This window comes from Phyllostomus discolor, chromosome 3 (genome assembly GCF_004126475.2).
Source record: "Phyllostomus discolor isolate MPI-MPIP mPhyDis1 chromosome 3, mPhyDis1.pri.v3, whole genome shotgun sequence".
NCBI lineage: Eukaryota > Metazoa > Chordata > Mammalia > Chiroptera > Phyllostomidae > Phyllostomus > Phyllostomus discolor.
The window spans coordinates 99,458,848-99,477,878 of NC_040905.2; the positions used below are offsets into that span (position 1 = coordinate 99,458,848).

The 19,031-nt window shown below is 47.8% G+C and overlaps 1 protein-coding gene across 1 annotated transcript; it reads left to right on the forward strand.

Moving 5' to 3' along the window:
- The first annotated feature begins 10,596 nt into the window (after positions 1–10,596).
- On the forward strand, positions 10,597–17,390 carry ITPRIPL2 (ITPRIP like 2). Its single transcript, XM_036020879.1, has one exon. The coding sequence runs from the start codon at positions 11,169–11,171 to the stop codon at positions 12,774–12,776; it is 1,608 nt and encodes a 535-aa protein (XP_035876772.1). The 5' UTR covers positions 10,597–11,168; the 3' UTR covers positions 12,777–17,390.
- Positions 17,391–19,031: the final 1,641 nt, after the last annotated feature.

Here is a 19,031-nt window from a genome sequence, read left to right on the forward strand (position 1 = left end):
ATTAGCAGAGGGATGCCAAGGCAGCAGACACAAAAGACACCTACTAGATCATTCTAACCCATGCTGGTATCTACGGGAGCTTGCATTAATGGTCTCCGTTCTAGCTCTCACTTGCAGCATAGTCTTAAGGACAGCACTGCCTCTTTGACATTTCATTCAAAGAGCCATCACAGTGTAATGGCAGGGGCACTGGGGCGGGGATCGAATGGAACTGAGTTTAATTACTGATTTTATCTGCTCTTGGCTGGATGGCCTTGCACATGTTTTGTAATCCCTCTGAATTTTAGTTTTCTCATCTGTAAAGTAGGAGATGGTATTAATACCCACCTGTTATATAAAAGTTGGCTATGAGCATTAGTGATAACACGAATGGGAAGCACAGTGCTTGACACACAGCAGCGGCTCAGGAACGTGAGCAGTCACGAGTTTGTAGATGCACCCAGGTGCCCAGAAGCCAGGTCTCATGGGTACGTGGTGGAATTTCCCACTGTGCCCACCCAGAATACCAGGAAATATGCTCCCCAGCGGGGGTCTTGGGGTTCCTTTCTGCAGTGCTCCCTCTCAGAGAGATGCAAATCCCAAGTGATCCTTTTTGGTGTCCAAACACAAATTGTCTTGGCTTTTGAGGCACATGCAAGAGCAGTACTTCCCCTCCCGGGGGGTAAATTGTCCCAAGTGAAACCTGTGGAGGATGAGTTACGCTGCGGGGGTCCTGGCCGGGCAGTGGGTCTGTTCTTGCCAGTTGGAACGCCTTGATGGCTGCTCCTTACACAGTGATCTCAGGACGGCTGTGTGGGCTGGGCCCTAGCGCAGGCCCATCTCTCTGTCAGTCTGTGGGTTTAGCAATGACTGCTTGCACCCAGGTGCAGGTCTTTTCCCCCTCCTCAACCCTTTAGATTTCACAGGCCAGTAAAATGAGTTCAGGAAATATTTATTTATGGATGACACTTGTACCAGGCATTGGGGAGGTAACGGGGCCCAAAGCAGGCAGGCAAAACCCTGCCCACCTGTGAGTGGCAAATGAAGGATTTGGGAGACCGACCTAGGATCGCTGACTTCTCCTGTTACTAAGATAGTACTGAAGGAGAGGAACCAGCTTCCCATGATTATCTTTACTGTCAGTTTCTCCGGAGAAGAAAATGGTGATTTTAACATTCAACAGAGTAGAAGGGCATATAGCCTTAAAGGATTTTTTAAATGACTATTAGAACCAAATCATATGCAAATTTACATTGTTGGGATCTGGCTACATATACAAAAATACTTTGGGGTGTGGGAGAGAGCACTTTAAATCGTGTGGACAATACTGCTTTACTTAAAGGCCTGTTCTTAAAGAGCTGATTTCGTCTCCCATTGTCCATGTCTTTCAAAGGTTCCCTCACCATGCTGAGTGCTTAAAGACATGTATTCTTCATATAACTTGGCCCATAAGCTCAAACCAGTTCCTTCATCGAGTGCTCAACTGATGAAACTTTGATTTTAGTGCTGAAGAAAAATCTGACTGATGGCCAATGACAGACAAAATACCAGTTTCCAAACTAGCATCGTCTTAACAGATTCTCAAATGTATTTTTTTCTCTCAACATTATATTAAAATTTTTCAAGCAAACAGAAATCGAAAGAGTTGTATAGAAAACACCCATATATCAACCACTGAGGTTCTACCATTAACATTAAACTTCACACTGGATGTATAATGTGTCTATCCACTTATCCGTCCCTCTCTCCACCCGTCAATCCCTCTGATTTTCTGATATGTTTCAAAGGCAGTTGCTGAGGCCAGTTCACTTCACCCCTAAACACTTCAACTTGCATTCTACTCACTAGAATCCAATATGTGTTTATGATTTTCTTTGAGATAAAATTTAGATACAGTGAAATATGTAAGAAGTGGACCATTCAATGTTTTGACAGATGTGTAATCTACACTCCTATGCCAATCTGTCATGGGCAATTTGAACTAAATACAATTTTATTTTGCTACATACTGACTTTGAAATGTCCCTACCCTGTAAAAGGCAACTCCACTATAAACTGGGCTTTATGAAAAATTCCCTTCACATGTCTTACTTTGATCTTTTCCCCCAGGCCCTAGAAAACATTATCTGATGCCTATTTGGAAACAACTGACTCAAAGCATCGTGTGGGGTTGTTAAAGGTATCAGCATGGGAGGCATGGGTTCGAATCTCAGCTCGGCAACTTACTGGCTATTTGACCTGGTGCAAAGTATGTATCCTGCCCATGCCTCAGTTTCCCCATCTACAAAATACAGATAAAAATACGACCCACCTCATAAAGTTGTTCTGTGTAGTGAGGCTGAATGTGTGAAAACCATGTGAAGTATTTAATTAGGACACTGCCTGGAGAACAGTAAGCACTCAGGACATGCCGACTCTTCTCTCCATGCTCATAGGAGGAGGCAGGGAAGAAAAGACCTCATATCTGACTCATTAGCTTTGCCGACAGTGGCTTTCTGAGCTCAGTGATTTTATGTTCCACTCAGTGCCGAGTCTCTTTTGCCCCCATTGGCCCTCTAACCAGAAATCAAATGACTGTCAAAATTCTCATCATGACATCACCAGACAATGCCAGTGGGAAGTCTAGGTCCATAAAATGACTCAAACTAGAAGGACTGGAGCAGATGGGGAGTGGGAGTCCTACTCTGTAATTGTCTTGGATTTATAGTGTAAATCCCATGGCCTTGAATTTGATGTCGTGCCATCTTATTGCACAGAAACTGCATTACAGACTCATTAGCTCTCTCTTGGCTCTTCATCTCTGCCAGACCAAAGCTTCCCTTTGACAGATGTTGGTTTCATTATTCATGACTCTCAAATAAACGGTGGCTTTGGAAATGCAGACCAGGGAAGAACATTCTCCAGTGAAAAGTGCTTTATCAACACAGGGCTACTTTGCTGGACTTCTGAAATAAGAATCATTTATTCATTCTTTCATTCATTCAATCCATCATTCAGCATTTAGCAATTAAGTGTACAGGACAGATATGGTTTCTGTTCATAAGAAAAGCTTACAGTATCTTTAAAAATACAACACACATTTAATTAGTAACCATACAAATAATGAATCACAATTAGGATAGAACTGATCCAATGCAGCCCATGGAGTAGATACTGTTGGTTGCCTACTATGGCAAAGGCTGACAATTGTCCCCTGGTATTTATTCTCTTTTTTTTCCCATAGTAATGAAACACATTATTAGGAGGATACATGCTGTAGGAAAATAACTACATTCCTTAGCCTCCTTTGCACTACATGTGGCCATGTACATTTCTGGGACCAGTTCCAATGTATGGAAGGGCAATTTCCCATGCCACCAAGCAATTCTTAGACACCAGCTGGGTGCCCTACATTTCAACTCAATTTTGACACTATGTACCTAGAGATAGTGTCAGATCCCACAGACTAAGGGCTCAATCCCCCAAGACTGTACCCTGATACCACTTCAGATGCCAGTTACAAGTCCATGCTTCTGACAGGCAATGACCACCCCCCTCTACCTTCCCCTTGGATTCAACTAATTTGCTAGAGCAGCTCACAGAACTCAGAACCACTTTACTTACTAAATTACCAGTTGGCTATGAACCACGCAGAAAGTTTTGCTGGAGAATTTCTGTGAAACATTTTCTTGCTCTAAAATAGAGATCCATAGGGGACAGCCACCTCTCTAAAGTACCAGCATGGTGCTGGGTTCATCTTCTGTTGGATGTTTGTGTGTTTAGATGTGATGCTTGGAACCATGGCAACCACTCTGTAACCAGGAGGAGAGCTAGTCTACAGATGGTAGAGCAGAAAGACGGAAGGAACCCTATGATGTGGTGAGCCATTGCATTAAGCAGGCCTGGAGCCACTGTACCTTCAGACTTCCATTTTGTGGGATCTTGTGTTACTAGTAACAAAGAGCCTTCCAACCAAACAGCATGGTATACAAGTTGTGACCAGATTTCCAGTCTCACCTCTCAACATATCTCCCTTCAGACTCAAACTTAAGACCTACTGAAATATAAACCATGCTCTTTTATTTGTCCAGGATTCCATACATGAAGGGACTTCTACATGTTTGCCCTTCTCTATCCCCTTTGTCTGACAATGATCCATTCATCTTACAGAATCAATTTAGCAGCCACCCCCACCCCTCAAAGGAGCATTCTGTACAGACCCAGTGTATGGGCCACCCCAAACCATCTGGCCTTTCCTACTTGCCTTGCTTCTTGCCCAAAGCAGACCTAGGGACAGCTCACTCCATTTTCACAACAGGAAAGAGACAGCTGCCATCACTGCCACCGACCAAGGACTTTCTTTACATGGGTCTCCACCCATGGAGACTGCCTGCCTGAGCACAGACTAGGCCTGCAGAGACTGGCTTTTCCATCATCCTGGAGACCCAGCCAGGAAGTATAGATATTTGATATTCAGTGCGCATACCTTGACAGATGAGGGACAGGAGATGGGAAGGAATCACCCATTACACTGGCTGCCCTTTTTCTCTATGGCTGATAAAGAGGCTCCTCTGTTCAGCATCTTTGGAGATGTTGGTGACTAGGGGGCCAGTCGTGTTTGCCGCAGGGCTGTGGCCAGCTCAGGAACGCACCACAGTTGAGTGCATCCTCCTTCCTTCCCTGCTTCACTTCCCCTCTGTCCCCACTCTGGCTGTACTGGCTCTGCATCCTCCAGAACACATACGTATGCACATCCCTTAGGTTCAGTTTTCTAGGGGACCAGGCTAAAATGCCCCCATCTCATGCCACAGCCAGCCCTGAGTTTCGCAGGGATTGTGATAAGGGTCCACTGGGAACTGAGGCAGCTGCTGCTCACTCAAAAGAGAAGGAGATCTCGGCTGTCGTTCAGGCACACAGCAGCCCTGGCGCCCCAACATCAACTCTGTTACCCGCCGTTCTTGGACTAGTGGCTTGTTCTTGCTTCTTCCTACCCTCCCCTGACCTGCTATGGTTTTTCTTTTCTCAAAGCCTTTGTCTATTCTGTGCCTTTGGCTGAATTCTGAGTTCTGCTTCCTTGTGGTTTCTGTGCCCCATTCAGACTGGGGAGCCAGCTCTGCCTGCCGCACAGCTGTGGCTGGCCTCATACAGCAAGCACCGCAGTGTGTGCACCCTCCCTCCTTCCTGCTTCACTTCCCCTCTGCCCTCACTCTTGCTTAGATGGGTTTGGGTCACTTGGTCACCATCCAGTATTGGGTGGCATTGTCAGCAAAGTCATGTGTCAGGCCCTCTGGCTACTGGCTGCCCTGTTCCAGTCACTTTCGAGTAAGTGCTTAGAGATGTCTACATCAACTTAACATTTTTGGGACATCCACAAAAGCGTGATTGATGGGCTCGTCTGTCTGAATTGAGGATACACCCATGTGGGTGTTCTGAGTAGTATGAGACATGTGCTGTGTGATGTCATGCATAGCGGAACCAACCGGAAATTTTTGAGAAACAGCAGCAGATCATTTATTACAGACAGTTTGAAAAGCTGTGGGAAAGGACTCTGGAACTTCCAGAGAGGATTCCTTAGTAACACAGCAGACTGGGCCACCAAGGTAGCTGTTGCCTCTGCCTCACCAGGGAACTGCCTGTGGAATCAGGGCCCAGCTGTGGGTCTCAAAACCACCCACCTCTGCTGCCAGCTGCACCAGCAAAGCAGGTGTCTTGGGCAGCTCCTGTCCCTGTGCTAGGGAATGTGGGAATGTGTTTTGTTTTCTAGCGCCAGCTGCAGAAAAAGGCTTGCTGGAAGAAGGCTAGAATGGATGGCCAGGGAATGCCACAGCATCCACTCACAAGCTCCAGACTTCCACAATAATTGGACCTTTCCCCCAAACTGTCACATGTTCCTGGACACCTGTGCCCTTGTGTATTTTGTTGCCATTACCTGGAATGGCCTCCCTGAATTTCTGCTGGTAAAAATAGTATTCATTCAACAAGCCCCTAGAAAGTTCCAGGCAAGGTGTTCGATGCTTCTGATACCAAGGTGACTATGGTAAAGTCACTGCTTCCAAGAACCTCGTCAGCTGGTTAGAGAGACACACACAAACATAAACAAACCTGCTTTCCCAGAATGCTCTCTTTTCTGTGCAATAAAACCCTTTACAGTGTGAAAGGGAGAGAAGCACCAGGAATAAGGGCCCAGCTCTCAAGTAGCCTTGCCAGCTAAGTGACTTTGAGTAAGTTACCCACCCTCTCTCAGCCTCACCTTTCCCCTATTTGAAACGGCATTGATAACAGCACCTACCTCACTGGGCTTGCTCTGAACATTTCAGGTGATACTGCCTGGGAAGGGCCGAGTCCAGGAGGCACATGTTATGTATGATGTACCACTGTCTTTTCCTGTCCTTCAAAGCCTGGGCATATGTCTCCTCCTGTGAGCTTTCCCCAGGAAATTTCTCCATGGGAAACGAGCCACCTCCTCTTTCCCTTCTCCTCTCATCAGCGTTGTGCTGCCATTCTTCCTCCGAGGGACACGCCTCTGGGATATCAGAAATGTTGGGAGGGCTGGGTGTACATATTTGCTAAGCTGTTAAAAACAGGAGTGGCCTTTGTCAGGTATTAAACATTAAAGGAAATTTTTAATGAAATAACTTTCAAAAGTGTACAGAACACCCTGGCTGGGTGGCTCAGTTGGTTAGAACATTATTCTGTACACCAAAAATGTTGTGGGTTCAATTTCTGGTCAGGGCACATACCTGGGTTGTAGGTTTGATCCCAGGTAGGTTCTCTCTCACATCAATGTTTCTGTTTCCCCCTTTCTCCCTCCCTTCCTCCCTCCCCTCTCTCTAAAATCTGTAAACATATCCTCAGGTGAGGATATTTTTTTAGTCTACAAACCAGTGGCAGTTTTCTGAACACATCACATTGTGCAGCGATTTAATCTGTCAGCTTGGAGCACGCTGTTTTCCTACAGGTTCCCCTCTGCACACAGTAAGCACCCACAGAAGGGCGTAGTAAACTAATGAGTAAGTGCATTTGTATTTGCTCTGACACATACAGGTTTTCCAAGTGCAAAGTTACAAGGCCTGTACCTTGAACTGTTCAGAGGAAGTGAGCTAAGGAAACCAATCACGAGCAGGTAAAACAGTAATGGTGACACGTTGTTTACACAGTGCAGCGGGGTGAACAGTGGTCTGTGTGAGGTAATAAAAACTGTATAGATCGGTGTCTACTCCCAGCTCCTGGCCCAGAGGTCCTAACACCTTTGTAATTTCCTAAATGATAAGAGAACTAGGAGCATCTCTTGTTTCAAGGAGGTGAGTCTGGGTGGGCTCCTGAGTAGCAGCTGGTCACCAGAAAGACCAAGCAATGGTTAGAAGCTTGGGATTTCCAGCTCTACCTCCCCACACTTCTCCAGAGAGGAACGGAGTAGTAAGTGATCGTGCCTGTGTGAGCAAGCCTGCACAAAGTCCTGGTAGTAGGGGGTTCAGGGAGCTTCCAGGTTGGTGAACACAACCATACACTGAAAGGGTGATGCACCCCAACTCCACGGAGATAGAAGCTCCTGTGCTCGGGGCCTTCCCAGACCTTGCCCTCTGTGTCTCTTCAACTGCCTGTTGACCTGTGTCCTTCCTCATGTTCTCTAACATACTGGTAATTGTTCAGTGTTTTCCTGAGTCCTGTGAGCCACTCTAGAAAATTAATCGAACCTGAGAAGAGGGGTGTGGAAGCCTCTGATTCGTAGCCAAGTCAGACAGAAGTTGTGGGTCGCCTGGAGGCCTACAGCTTGGAGACATCCAGTGGGGTGGGAGCCGTCTTGTGGATAATGTCAAAATAGAATTAAATTATAGGACACCGAGCTGGTGTCACAGAGAATTGCTTGTTGTGGGGGTATGGAAACACATTTGGTGACCAAAGGGTCAGATGTGAAGTGTTCTGTGTGAGTCGTAAAGGTGACACAAGAAGGACAACTGAGCTTTTCCCAATATACCCTCCAAAAGCTATGTTTACACCCTAACCCTTGGAACCTGTTAAGGTGATCTTAGTTGGAAAAGGGGTCTTTACAGACTTGATTAACTTAAGGGTCTCTAGGTGAGATCCCTGGTATTACCCTGGTGGGCCCCAAATCCAATGACGGGTATCCTTCTAAGAAAAAGAGAAGGAGAGAGACACAGAGAAGAAGGCCATGTGAAGCTGGAGGCAGAGGTTAATCTGATGCAGCCACAAGCCAAGGGACACCTGGAGTCACCAGAAGCTGGGCAAGGCAAGGTAGGATTCTCCCCTAAAGGCTTCAGAGGAAGTACAGCTGTCTTGCCATCAAGAACTGTGAGAGAATAAATTCCTGGTCTAAGCCACCCAGTTTGTGGTGCCTTGTTACAGCAGCCCCAGAAAATGAATATGGCTGCTTCGGAGCTACAACTGCCAACCCCAGCAGCTGCAGCAGAGACCGTATGGCCCACAAGCCTAAAATATTTACACAACATGTTTGCCGACCTCTGATCGAGCATTGCCCTTTTTGTACGGTGATGATAGCATGCCGCCATATCTACTAGGGAAAAAAATAAGTCACTCTGTTAGTATTACCCCCATTTGATAGATGGGAAGATTAAAGCGAAGTGAGATTAAGGGATTAGTCCAAACATGGCGGCCACCTGTGGCTTTCCCAGGTTGAAACATCTGCTGTGCCTTCTCCAGCACAACGCCCTTCCCTTGGGGGACACCCCACCCTCAGTCCCTGTGGTTTGGACCCGGCTCACCTCACCTCCTGGTTCCAGGGTTGGGTGTCCAACTGTCTTAGTCAGCTGGGGCTGCATATACAACAAATACCACGGACTGGGTGGTATGAAAAATAGAAACTTATTTTCTCACAGTTCTGGAGGCTGGAAGTCCAAAATCTAGTTCCAGTAAAGTCAGGGTTCTGGTGAAGGCTCTCCTCCTGGCTGTCACCTTCTCCGCGTGTCCTCACAAGGCCTTTCCTTGGGAGTGTGCACAAGGAGCGATCTCTAACTCTTGGAAGGATACCAGTTCTGTTGGATTAGGGCTCATTTTTATGATCTCAATTTACCTTAACTACCTCCTACTTCCAAATATGGCTACACGGGGGGTTAGGACTTCAACCTCTGAATTTTGAGGGGACACAGTTCAGTCCATTGCATTACCATAGGCCAGGCTAACAGTGCATCCTCCAACTTGATCACTTTCAGCTCATGACCCAAGGTTATCTCTAGGGATGGCATCTGCTGTGACTTTCAGGCAAGCCAGGCTTTCTTTTCCTCCACATGCAGGATAACATGAGGCTAAAGCAGCCAGGAACATATAGAGAGGACTTGGCAGAGGGCACAGCCAACCTAGAAGAAAGCAGAGCTAGGAAGCCTATGAAGAGTAACTAGATGCAGCGTTACTGAAGTAGGATCCCCTAGATGTCTGTTAACACAATACAATCAATTCTTTTTGAGCTGTCCTTCCGTCACTTAGAACCCAAAGACTCCTGACTGATAGAGACTACTGTCTCATAGCTAATAGCAGTGGAGATGCGATCTAAAAGGAGGTTTACTTAGCTCTAAGAGGCTCAGCCAAGGACTTCCTGGGAGTAATCTCAGTGCTTAACCCAGAAATCATCCTCAGCCCTGGTTTCCAGGTGGCAGGTGGGTTCTGAACTTTTTTTTTGGCTTTCACCCTTGCTTTCTAATTGATGGTGGGAGCAAAGTGTGCAATGAGTGTAAATACACAAAGATAATTATTTAAATCCAGATTATTTCAAGGAGTACTCCCTAGTTATGCAACAAGACAAAGCTTCCCTGGACTGAGGTCCCAATGTAGGTCCTGAAAAAGGACACAGACAAATTCCCAGGAGTTGAGGAAGGGGAATTTCTGGTCCCCTCCCTGAGTCCTGACTCTTGCTTTCTCCGGAGCCGCGGAGCTGTGCCTGTGTTTAAGGCACGGCTCTGCTAAACTGGGTGACCTTGGGCAAGCAGCTGAACCTGCCTGTGCCCTGGATCCTCACCTGAAAAATGAGGTAGTGCCCACGCACGTCATAGGATTAACATGAAGAGTGTACATGTGCAACGTTGATTAGCCCAGTACTGACACACAGTAAAGGCTGTTGCTGTTCTTCTCAAGGCTGGCTCTTCCTCATTCAGATCTCAGAGCAAATGTCGCCTCACAGAGTCCCCAGCTTTCATGCGGCAACCCCAATTTCTCACTCCCTCATACAGATTTATTTCATTCAGAGCATTTTCTGCTATGGGATCCCTCCTCTTTTGATTCCCTCCTGCCCCCACCCCCTTTTTTTTAAAGCTGCAAACTTTACAGTCAGAAAACTTGTCTGTTTTGTCAACTGCTATTTCCACAGCACCTAGCCTCCTACTTGGCACATAGTAGGTGTTCAATAAATATTGGTTTGTATAAAGGACAGTGGTATTCTGGCAGGGCCTCTTTCGTTGGGGGCCTGACACACCACCAATACCATACCACCAGGACTTGCTGGGGGTGGGGGAGGAACACACAGTCTCGTCGTGAGCTCTTTTCTCCTCCTTTTAACTTTCCAGTGTAACTAACTTCTTGTGAGCACAACTCCAGAAGCTCCCTGGATAAGCCACCGCCCCGGAATCAGGGCCTTTCCAGTTGTGCCTTAAGGGAGGGAGAATGGGGGTGGCCCGCAAGAGACCAGCTCCTAACGCCTCCAGAAGTCCCTCCCGCCGTCCCGCGTCGCTTTAAGGAGGAGGCCTAGGGAGAGGGCGGGGTCCCGCCGGCTCGGAGCACGCTCCAGACTTAGGCATTTCCTCCCCGCCAGCTGGCGCGGCCTCACCTCCCCTCGGAAGAGGAAACTCCCGGAGCCCAAGTAACGGGAACTACAGCGAAGGGGAGCGGCTGGGGGCCCGGCGTCAGGAGGGCCGCCCAGGGTAGGAGGTGAGCCGGGCGGGCCAGAAGCTGGCCGTGCACACCGCGCCGGAGCGCCGGGTGGGGAGGGCCACCGGGCAGGACGCATCGCGCAACCGGCGCAGGGCGCGGCCCGGAGCCTGGGAGTCCAGGGCGGGCCGTAGCTGGAAAGAGAACTTGAGCTGGGAGAGGAGGCTGAGCTAGAGGGCGGCTTCCCCCATTCCTGCAAGGGGGGAGCCGCCGCGGAGGCAAAGGAGACCCGGACAGCGGGGCGGCTGGGGCGCTGCGCGTATGCTGGGCCGGGGGCGCCGCCGGGGCTTGCGCCCTGGGCTGCCCAGGCGCCCGGCATGTCGGTGCACTACACCCTCAACCTGCGTGTCTTCTGGCCCCTGGTGACCGGCCTGTTCATTGCCATCGTGTGCCTCTACCATGTCCTACGAGGGAGTGGGGGCGCCCGCGCCGAGGCCCCGGACGGCGCAGAGGATGCGGACGGAGGCTTCCCTCTTCTTAAGGTGTCTGTCCTGCTCCTCCTCGGCTACATCCTCCTACGCTGTCGCCACGCTGTCCGGCAGCGCTTCCTGCCCGCGTCTCCCCGCCTGGGGGGCCACTCCGCCTTCTCTTCAAGACATTTCCAAGAGCCGAGCCTCGGCATCTTGCTGGAGAGTTACTATGAGCACGATGTGCGCCTGTCCCCGCACGTGCTGGGCCACAGTAAGGCACACGTGAGCCGGATCGTGGGCGAACTGGTGCGAGCTGGCCGCGCCCGGGCATCCCCGGGCCCCATTCCCGGGGGCACACTGGCCTTGGCCTTTCGTGGAGACTTCATCCAGGTGGGCAGTGCCTATGAGCAGCATAAAATACGCCGGCCGGACGCCTTCGACGTGTTGGTGCCTTTGCGCCTCCCGCCGCTGGTGGCGCTGGAGCCTCGGAGCCTGGGCACCGAGCCTGCTTTGGCCCCAGCCTTTCATGGCTGCTTCGTGTGCGCACTTAAGGCGCCGCCGGGGGCCTCCGGGAGCCACTGGCTCCGGGACTGCAAACCCTTCGCCGACGGCTTCTGCGTGGACGTGCGCGGGCGGCGCCACCTCTCTTCCACCCTGGTGCTGCGTTGGTTCCAGTCACATCTGCAGCGCTCCCTAGCCACCGTGCGCTACAGCCTGGAGGAGCGCTGTCGGGTGAGCCTAACCCCGGGCGGCTTGGAGCAGCCTCCCACCCTGCACATCCTGCCCTGCCGCACCGATTATGGCTGCTGCCGTCTTTCCATGGCCGTGCGTCTCATTCCCGCTGTCCATTTGGGCGAGGGTGTCTTCCTCGTGGCTCCGCCACCGCCGTCCTCGCCCTCTGGGCCCTTACCAGAGCTCCCGGGAGGCCTGCGCGCGGATGCACTGTGGGGCGTAAACACAGCGCGGCAGGAGCAGAAGCTGCTGGGTTGGCTGCAGGAACGGGCCCCTTCAGGTGCCTGCTACCTCAAGTGCCTGCAGTTGCTTAAAGCCCTGCGAGACCTGGGCGCCCACGGGCTGGACCCGGCGGCCGCCACCCAGTGGGGACGCATCCTGTCCTCATACGTGCTCAAGACGGTGCTGCTTGCAGTGCTGCTGCGTGAGAGGGCTCCGGAGCAAGGCTGGGATGAGGCGCACCTGGGCAAGCGCTTGGAACAGTTGGTGCGGTTTCTTAGGGACTGCCTGCTGCGACGCCAAACACTCTTCCACTGCGTCCTGGGCCCTGGTGGGGCGGCCGCCGAAGTGGGCCCACTGCCCAAAGTACTGCGTGAAGCTGCTCCAGTTGACCTCCTGGCTGCTTTCGATAATCACTCCCGGGACCTCGCAGCCTCAAGGTTGCTGTCCACATGGCGAAGGCTGCCCCAGCTTCTCCGGGCCTATGGGGGTCCCCGCTACCTTGCCAGGTGCTTCCCACCCCGGAGTCAGCACACCCAGGGATTCCCTAAAGATGAACCGTAAACCCTGACAGTGCCCCTACCAGGCCTAATGCTCCTAAAGCCTCTCCTACCAGCTAGGGGTGGGGATGGCAATGAAGCCAGTTCAACTCCAGGAAGATGAGCTGCAGAAAGTGTTGGAAAATTCAGAGGATGACATTTGGTGGCATAAATGCCATCCTTGGGTTCACAGTCCCGAATAGTTATGGCATCTTTTCACATCCACCAGGGTGCCATGGTCAGGCTTTGGGGAAACATCCAACAGCAGCAGCTGAGAGTCATCGGAAGGCCGGTTTGTGTGGAATGACTGACTGACAGTGTAGAAGGATCCGTGGATTTTAGGGAAGTCCAGTTAAGGAAGCAAGCAACTAGCAGCAGAGAAAGTTCCCTCTGCTGGTTTTTGAGCTGCAGATCTCTCTGGCCCTTACATTTAAAGAAGTTAATGTTTTTTGGCATAACTACTTGCTAGATCCTGGGTTCCTGATCATCTTTTTCTAAAATGAGTATCTACAACTGGAATTGAAATTCTATTCTAAGGGGCTCCTGGTCTGAGGAGCATTGTCTCCGCTCTTCAAATTAATATTAATGTGTTTTTTAAATGGTACAATCACCAGTGTTCGATGGGACTGTGAAGAAGTGAGTCTCACAGGTTGCGAGGCAGTCAAGAGTTGGTCAGAGAAACTTCCAGAGCAAATAGCACTTTATTTTGATCATTTGTTGGTAATTGTCAGTGCCAAGTGTTGCATCTGAAAGGGAGACCAGCCATATTTACCATTAAGAAATGTGCAGTTGTGAGAAGCAGGCTTGTTTTACTTCCCACCAGACACATGCCAGAATGTGTACCAGTCAACACCCATTCATGGAGTGCATGCTGGGAGCCAGGCACAGTGCAAAGCAGCATCAAAGTGCATATTTATTTAAGACAACAGTGGTGAGGGCGGAAAACATGTTGGGTCTCGAGAAAGATGTATTTTAGTTTTTGCCTGTCAAGGTGTCTCACTGGGACTTGCTGCTGGCTAGAGATAGAAACCTTGTTTGTTTTAAAGCTTTTAAGCAAATTCCTTTGCATGAGACCTCTTTCTGAGTTTAATGAAATAATGAAGAGGAAATATCCACTGCAGTGCCTAGGATGTGGTTAGAACTCTCAATGCTCAATAATGGTTAGTGGTTGAAAGTTTTTCTCCCATTGCCCAAGCCACCTTTAAATGGTCCAGAGGCAACTTGGAGGCATGGTGGGTTCAGCACAGGTCTTGCAAAGCATTTCATTTATGTGCACGTAGTTCAGTATCTTGGGCTCTGTACTCGAAGACCAGTGTCTCCCTGATCAGTCAGCCAAGGAGAAATACAGCAGAGGAGAGCAAGAGGAGATGGGTGGGGATGGAGGGAGACAGACCTCGTCAGCAGGCAGCTCCTTTTTGTCTTTGCACAGAAATATCACCAGGTTGGGTGTATTTTGCAGCCAGGAGGAGCCCATTATGAAATCCCTCCCTGTCCTCCCAAATTTCTAACAGCCCACAATTCCCAGTTTAGAATGGTCCATCATATACTCACCTAAGAGGAGCTGCAGCCAGTCCCTGTGTTGGACTTTTTTTTTTTTTTAAACAGACATGTGCTGCCTTAGACTCTTAAAGATAAAACTTGGAGGACAGAAGTGGTCACCTGAATAGGGCTGTTGTTTAACTTCTGAGTTATTTTAAGGGAACTCTTTAAACTTTCTTTAGGGGACCTACCCAGCCATTGCAGGAAGTCATTGTGAATAAATAGTGTACAGGAAATCCTCAGCAGGACTGCAGAGACTTCCTACATACTTCGCAACCTTGGACTGCAAGAGTTGCACATGTGCTTTCTCTTTGAGGTTGTTTTGGGGAGCATTCCCCTGGATACCACAAATATTACTTCTAGCTTTTGAGGTCAGTGTTAGGTTATAAGGTACTGCATTTAGCAAAGGGATCAGTATACCAACTTCCTGCGAAGATATAAACTGCACAGTGTTTTAAAAAATTACTTTTTAAAGTAAATGCCAACAGGAATTAGGCCCTATATTGTTTCCTAGTCAGCCACAATGTCCCCTGTGGTCATTAAGGCTACTGGAACCGGGGACAGCGAGGCTCTTGGAAGGATTATAAAGCTTTAAAAGTTGAATTTTCCTAATATTTCTAGATGATAGGTTTCTTTTTTATCTTAATAGTACTTTGAACTTTAAATCTGATAACATACTGTTCTTATAGGTTTTTGTTGTTTTCCTTCAGGTTAATTACCCAAAGCCTCATCCATCCTCAAGGTTTTAAAATTTTATTATTTTTTTAAATTAATGGGGCATTGTATTTGTGAATTTTTAAAATATTAATGTTTTATTTAAATGCCATGCTGAGCAATTGTTCTCTGTACATGGTGACCAAAACTTGGAGTTTTCGATCAATTTTGATCAATGTTTAGTAATCCCAAACATGTACTGTGTACAAGTGAAATAATATGGCATATTAGCCAGGTGTGATGGTTGCCCAAGGCACTTAAATTAAGCTCAGTTCTGTATTTTATTAGGGCTCCATCATGACCTTGATCAGAAAAGTACACATTTTTGGTGTATACCTGGTACTGGAGATTCATATTTGCAAATATTCTTATACAGGAAGGCTCAGAATTCCTTTTTTTTTTTTTTTTTAAAGATTGATTGTCCACAGCCAGTGCCCAGAGAAAATGTTTGGGGAGAATGACTCAGCCATTTTGCCACGAGACACTCTTCAGTAACTCCCACTGACCAGTCCTGGGAGCCATCCTAGAATGCTCGTGGGCAGAGTAGGAGGCGGATTTTTTTTTCCCCAAAATGAAACTGAAGTGAAAGAAGGAAGAATGCAAGTGAACCAAGAGAAATATGAAGGACTCTGGAAGGAAGGCTCATGATGGAAGTGAAAGGAAGGAGAGATGGGGTGGAAATCATGTGAGGGTGGGAAGGAGGTTTGGGTTGGGAAACACATTTTTAGGTATGTGCTCTTTTTAAATCAGGGGTCGCAAACTCAGCAGCCTGCAGAAACAAGGTAGAGAAGGGGTGGGTGGGCAGTGGGGGCTTCTTGTATTAAGGGCTATTACTTGGCTTCAGGCAGGGAAAAGGGTACAGAGGGGCTAGAAGTCAGGACTGTTTAAAAATGAAACTTTCTGATTGTTAAAATAATTTTTAAATGTCCAAAACACCATGTGGGCCAAACAAAACGTTTGGTTGAACCTGCAGGCCCCAGTTTCCGACCCTTGCCTTACAGAGCTAACCCCCCAAGTATGTATAAGGTTATATTTATTGTTGTGGATATGATGCTGTTATACATAGTTGGGGAGTGATAGTTGAGTCTCTTTTATCTCTCAGAGCTAAGCTTTATTGTAGAAACAAACCAAAAAAAATTAACACGGCCACAGATAACACTTTACTCATAATTCCCAGAAGGACCCTCTGTCCTGGAGCTGTTCTTTGCAGTCAGACCCTCCAGCAAAAGCCCCAGGGGCCAGTTCTTGGCATTTCCTTCCCAGTGAGTCGGTTAAACTCCTAGGCTGTGTCAGAGTTTGAAGATGAGTCATCAGGAAGGATTGCAGAATAACTTGTTTCTTTTTTATTTGCATTTTATTTTAAAATTAATGATTATTATTTTTAGTGGTGTTCTTGCCTGTGCCTTAGCAATGATAGGTGGTGGCCTTGAACACCAGAAAAACAATGCTGGGCTGTTGGGCCAAGCTTCTTGGGCTTGCTGCCCTGTCCATGGCCAAGAACACTGTTCGGATCAGATGTGCCTACCTCTTTCTGACTCCGCGGCTCCCACCAAAACTAACATCCTAGCATTCTGAAGGAATTAACCTAACTGCTTCCAAATTGTCTCTTTTATCCTCACAAAGTAAGTCACTTTTTCTGTAAAATGTGACTTTTGACCTTGATGCCAAAGACTTAACTTATTCCACCCATGAACAGAGGAAGGTTATTACCTCCCTCCCCAGTAGTGGAAAAAGTGAATCTCATTAATATTTCCAGTGTCCCTCAAGAGGGAAAGAAGTTCAGTATTATCATGTGGCATTTGTTAATTTTTTAAAAATCACATGTCTATTACTTAGACCTACTGTTTATTTTTTTATACCTACGTAGCACATGATATGGTGGGGATAAAGCAAGTATAAACTGGGAGCAGGGGACGTTATATGCAATCAGCTACACAGAGAGAACGGACTAAAACATGCAGCTAAATTACATATAATCTGATTTTTGAACTATCAGATATTCAGGAATATTTTAGCACCTTTTACTTTTAAAAGAATGTGCCTTGATTTAGTCATTTGACTTTAAAACATTCCTCATATTTTATTGTGATTTTTAATGTGTGTTTTGACCCCAAACTGGGTATTTTGACGCAGTGTGTCAGCTGCAGTCACAGCATGTTTTGTTCCAATAACAGAGACCAAAGAGTTCATCAGTTACGGTTCCGCTGCTACAGTTGTGTGATTAAGAGGCATTTTAATCACAGCGTATTTCCACGGCCCAAACAACTGAGGCCTGCCATTTGTTTTCTATTTCAGGTTGGAGTAAATTTGCACTTTTAATCATATGGGTCATTTGGGGACCTTGTTCTTTTATACTTTGCTTTGTTAATAAAGGTACCTATAGAAACCTGTGGACTGGATGTCAGATTTTGGGCGGGGTCTCATCTTCCTGTGATTCCTTATGGAAGCCTCACTTGATCTCAGCGCCTGGGTGTATGGGGAGTCTTTTCCCATGCAGCAGCACTGGATCATTGCTGGTACAGAAATGGCTCCGTACTCAGGTGGAAAGAAATGCCATTTCACAGCTCTGTAGGCTCACAGCCTCGGGTCCTGCCTTCATGTCTTCTTTTTTTCCTTGCCTAGAATCTTCTGCCCATGTGGCTCTTCTACCCACCCCTCTACACACACACACACACACATACACACACACTCATAAATACAATTCAAGTCTTGGCCTGTGGCTAATTTATAGCTCAAATTTATAGTTCAAGAATTTTGCCCAGAAATCTCTTAGGCCCTCAGGCCCTCTCCAAATGGCAAACATTTGCTAATATGAAAAACTAGCAGGCTTAGTGAGAACTGGAATATCAGAGGCTACATAGGACTCTTCAAAGACTTGGAGCCAGGTGGAAGTTTAGGGAAACTTGCACCCACAGGCTGATTAAACACTAGTTGGTAGAACTTGAGCCCAGGGGAAAGGGGGGTGGGGTGTGTTGCCTTTAGTTTTTTAACAAGTAGTTATTCACTGGCTACTGTCCCTGGGCATTGAGGACACACAGTGATGACCAAGACAGATGTGGTCTCTCTCTCTCATGAGCTCACAAACTGTTGCAAGAGACAGGCAGTCGAAGAAGCAGTCTTGATGGTGGGTGGTGGGTGGGGGAAGGGCTATGGAAACATGGAAGAGGAGCGCCTCATGCAGTCAGTTCAGGTAGAGCTGCTTAGAACAAGTGACATCTACATCGAGATCCAAACAAGTGAAGTGAAGGGACTTGGGCTGGAGAAAAATGCATCAAGCACAGAGGTGAAAGGAGCATTTGAATTTGGTTAGAGATTGAAGATACGGTGGGAGGAGGTTTCAGTGGCCGAGGATGAGGTGGGAGAGGTAAGAAGGCACCAGGACAGCTAGAAGCTAGAGCTTCTCAAACTGGAGTGTACAAATCACCTGGAAGTCTTGCTAGAATGCAAGTTCTTTAATTAACCTTTTATTGAGTGATTGATTGATTTGAGAGAGATTGATTTGTTGTTTCACTTATTTACGTGTTCATTGGTTGAGAATGCAAGTTCTGATTCAGCAGATCTGGGTTTGACCTGAGACTGCATTTTTAAAAAATTTAATCTTTATTTTTTCCATTCCCATTTAGTCCCCTTATACCCCCTGTCCCCCAGCAATCACCACACTGCTGTCCATGTCCATGAGTCCTTTTTCCTTTTTACTCACTCCCTCTGTTCCCTCACCTCCACCCACCACCCCCGCCATAGCTGTCATCTGTTCTCCATCTACGAGTCTGTCTCTGTTTTGCTCGCTTGTTCAGTTTGTTCATTAGGTTCCACATACGAGTGAAATCACATGGTGTTTGTCTTTCTCTGATTGACTGATTTCACTCAGCATAATGTTCTCCAGGTCTGGGGACTGCATTTGTAACAAGATTCCCGGTGATGGTGATGACGGTGGTTCAGGGGCCATGTGTTGCTTGCAAGGCTGTGAACTCCGCTGCAAGCCTGGGCTGAGCCAGAAGATACTGGATGGGCATAGAATGGCGGGGTC

What these genes read in the sequence shown, in the direction of transcription:
- ITPRIPL2 (XM_036020879.1), top strand. Translation starts at nt 11,169, where the DNA reads ATGTCGGTGCACTACACCCTCAACCTGCGTGTCTTCTGGCCCCTGGTG.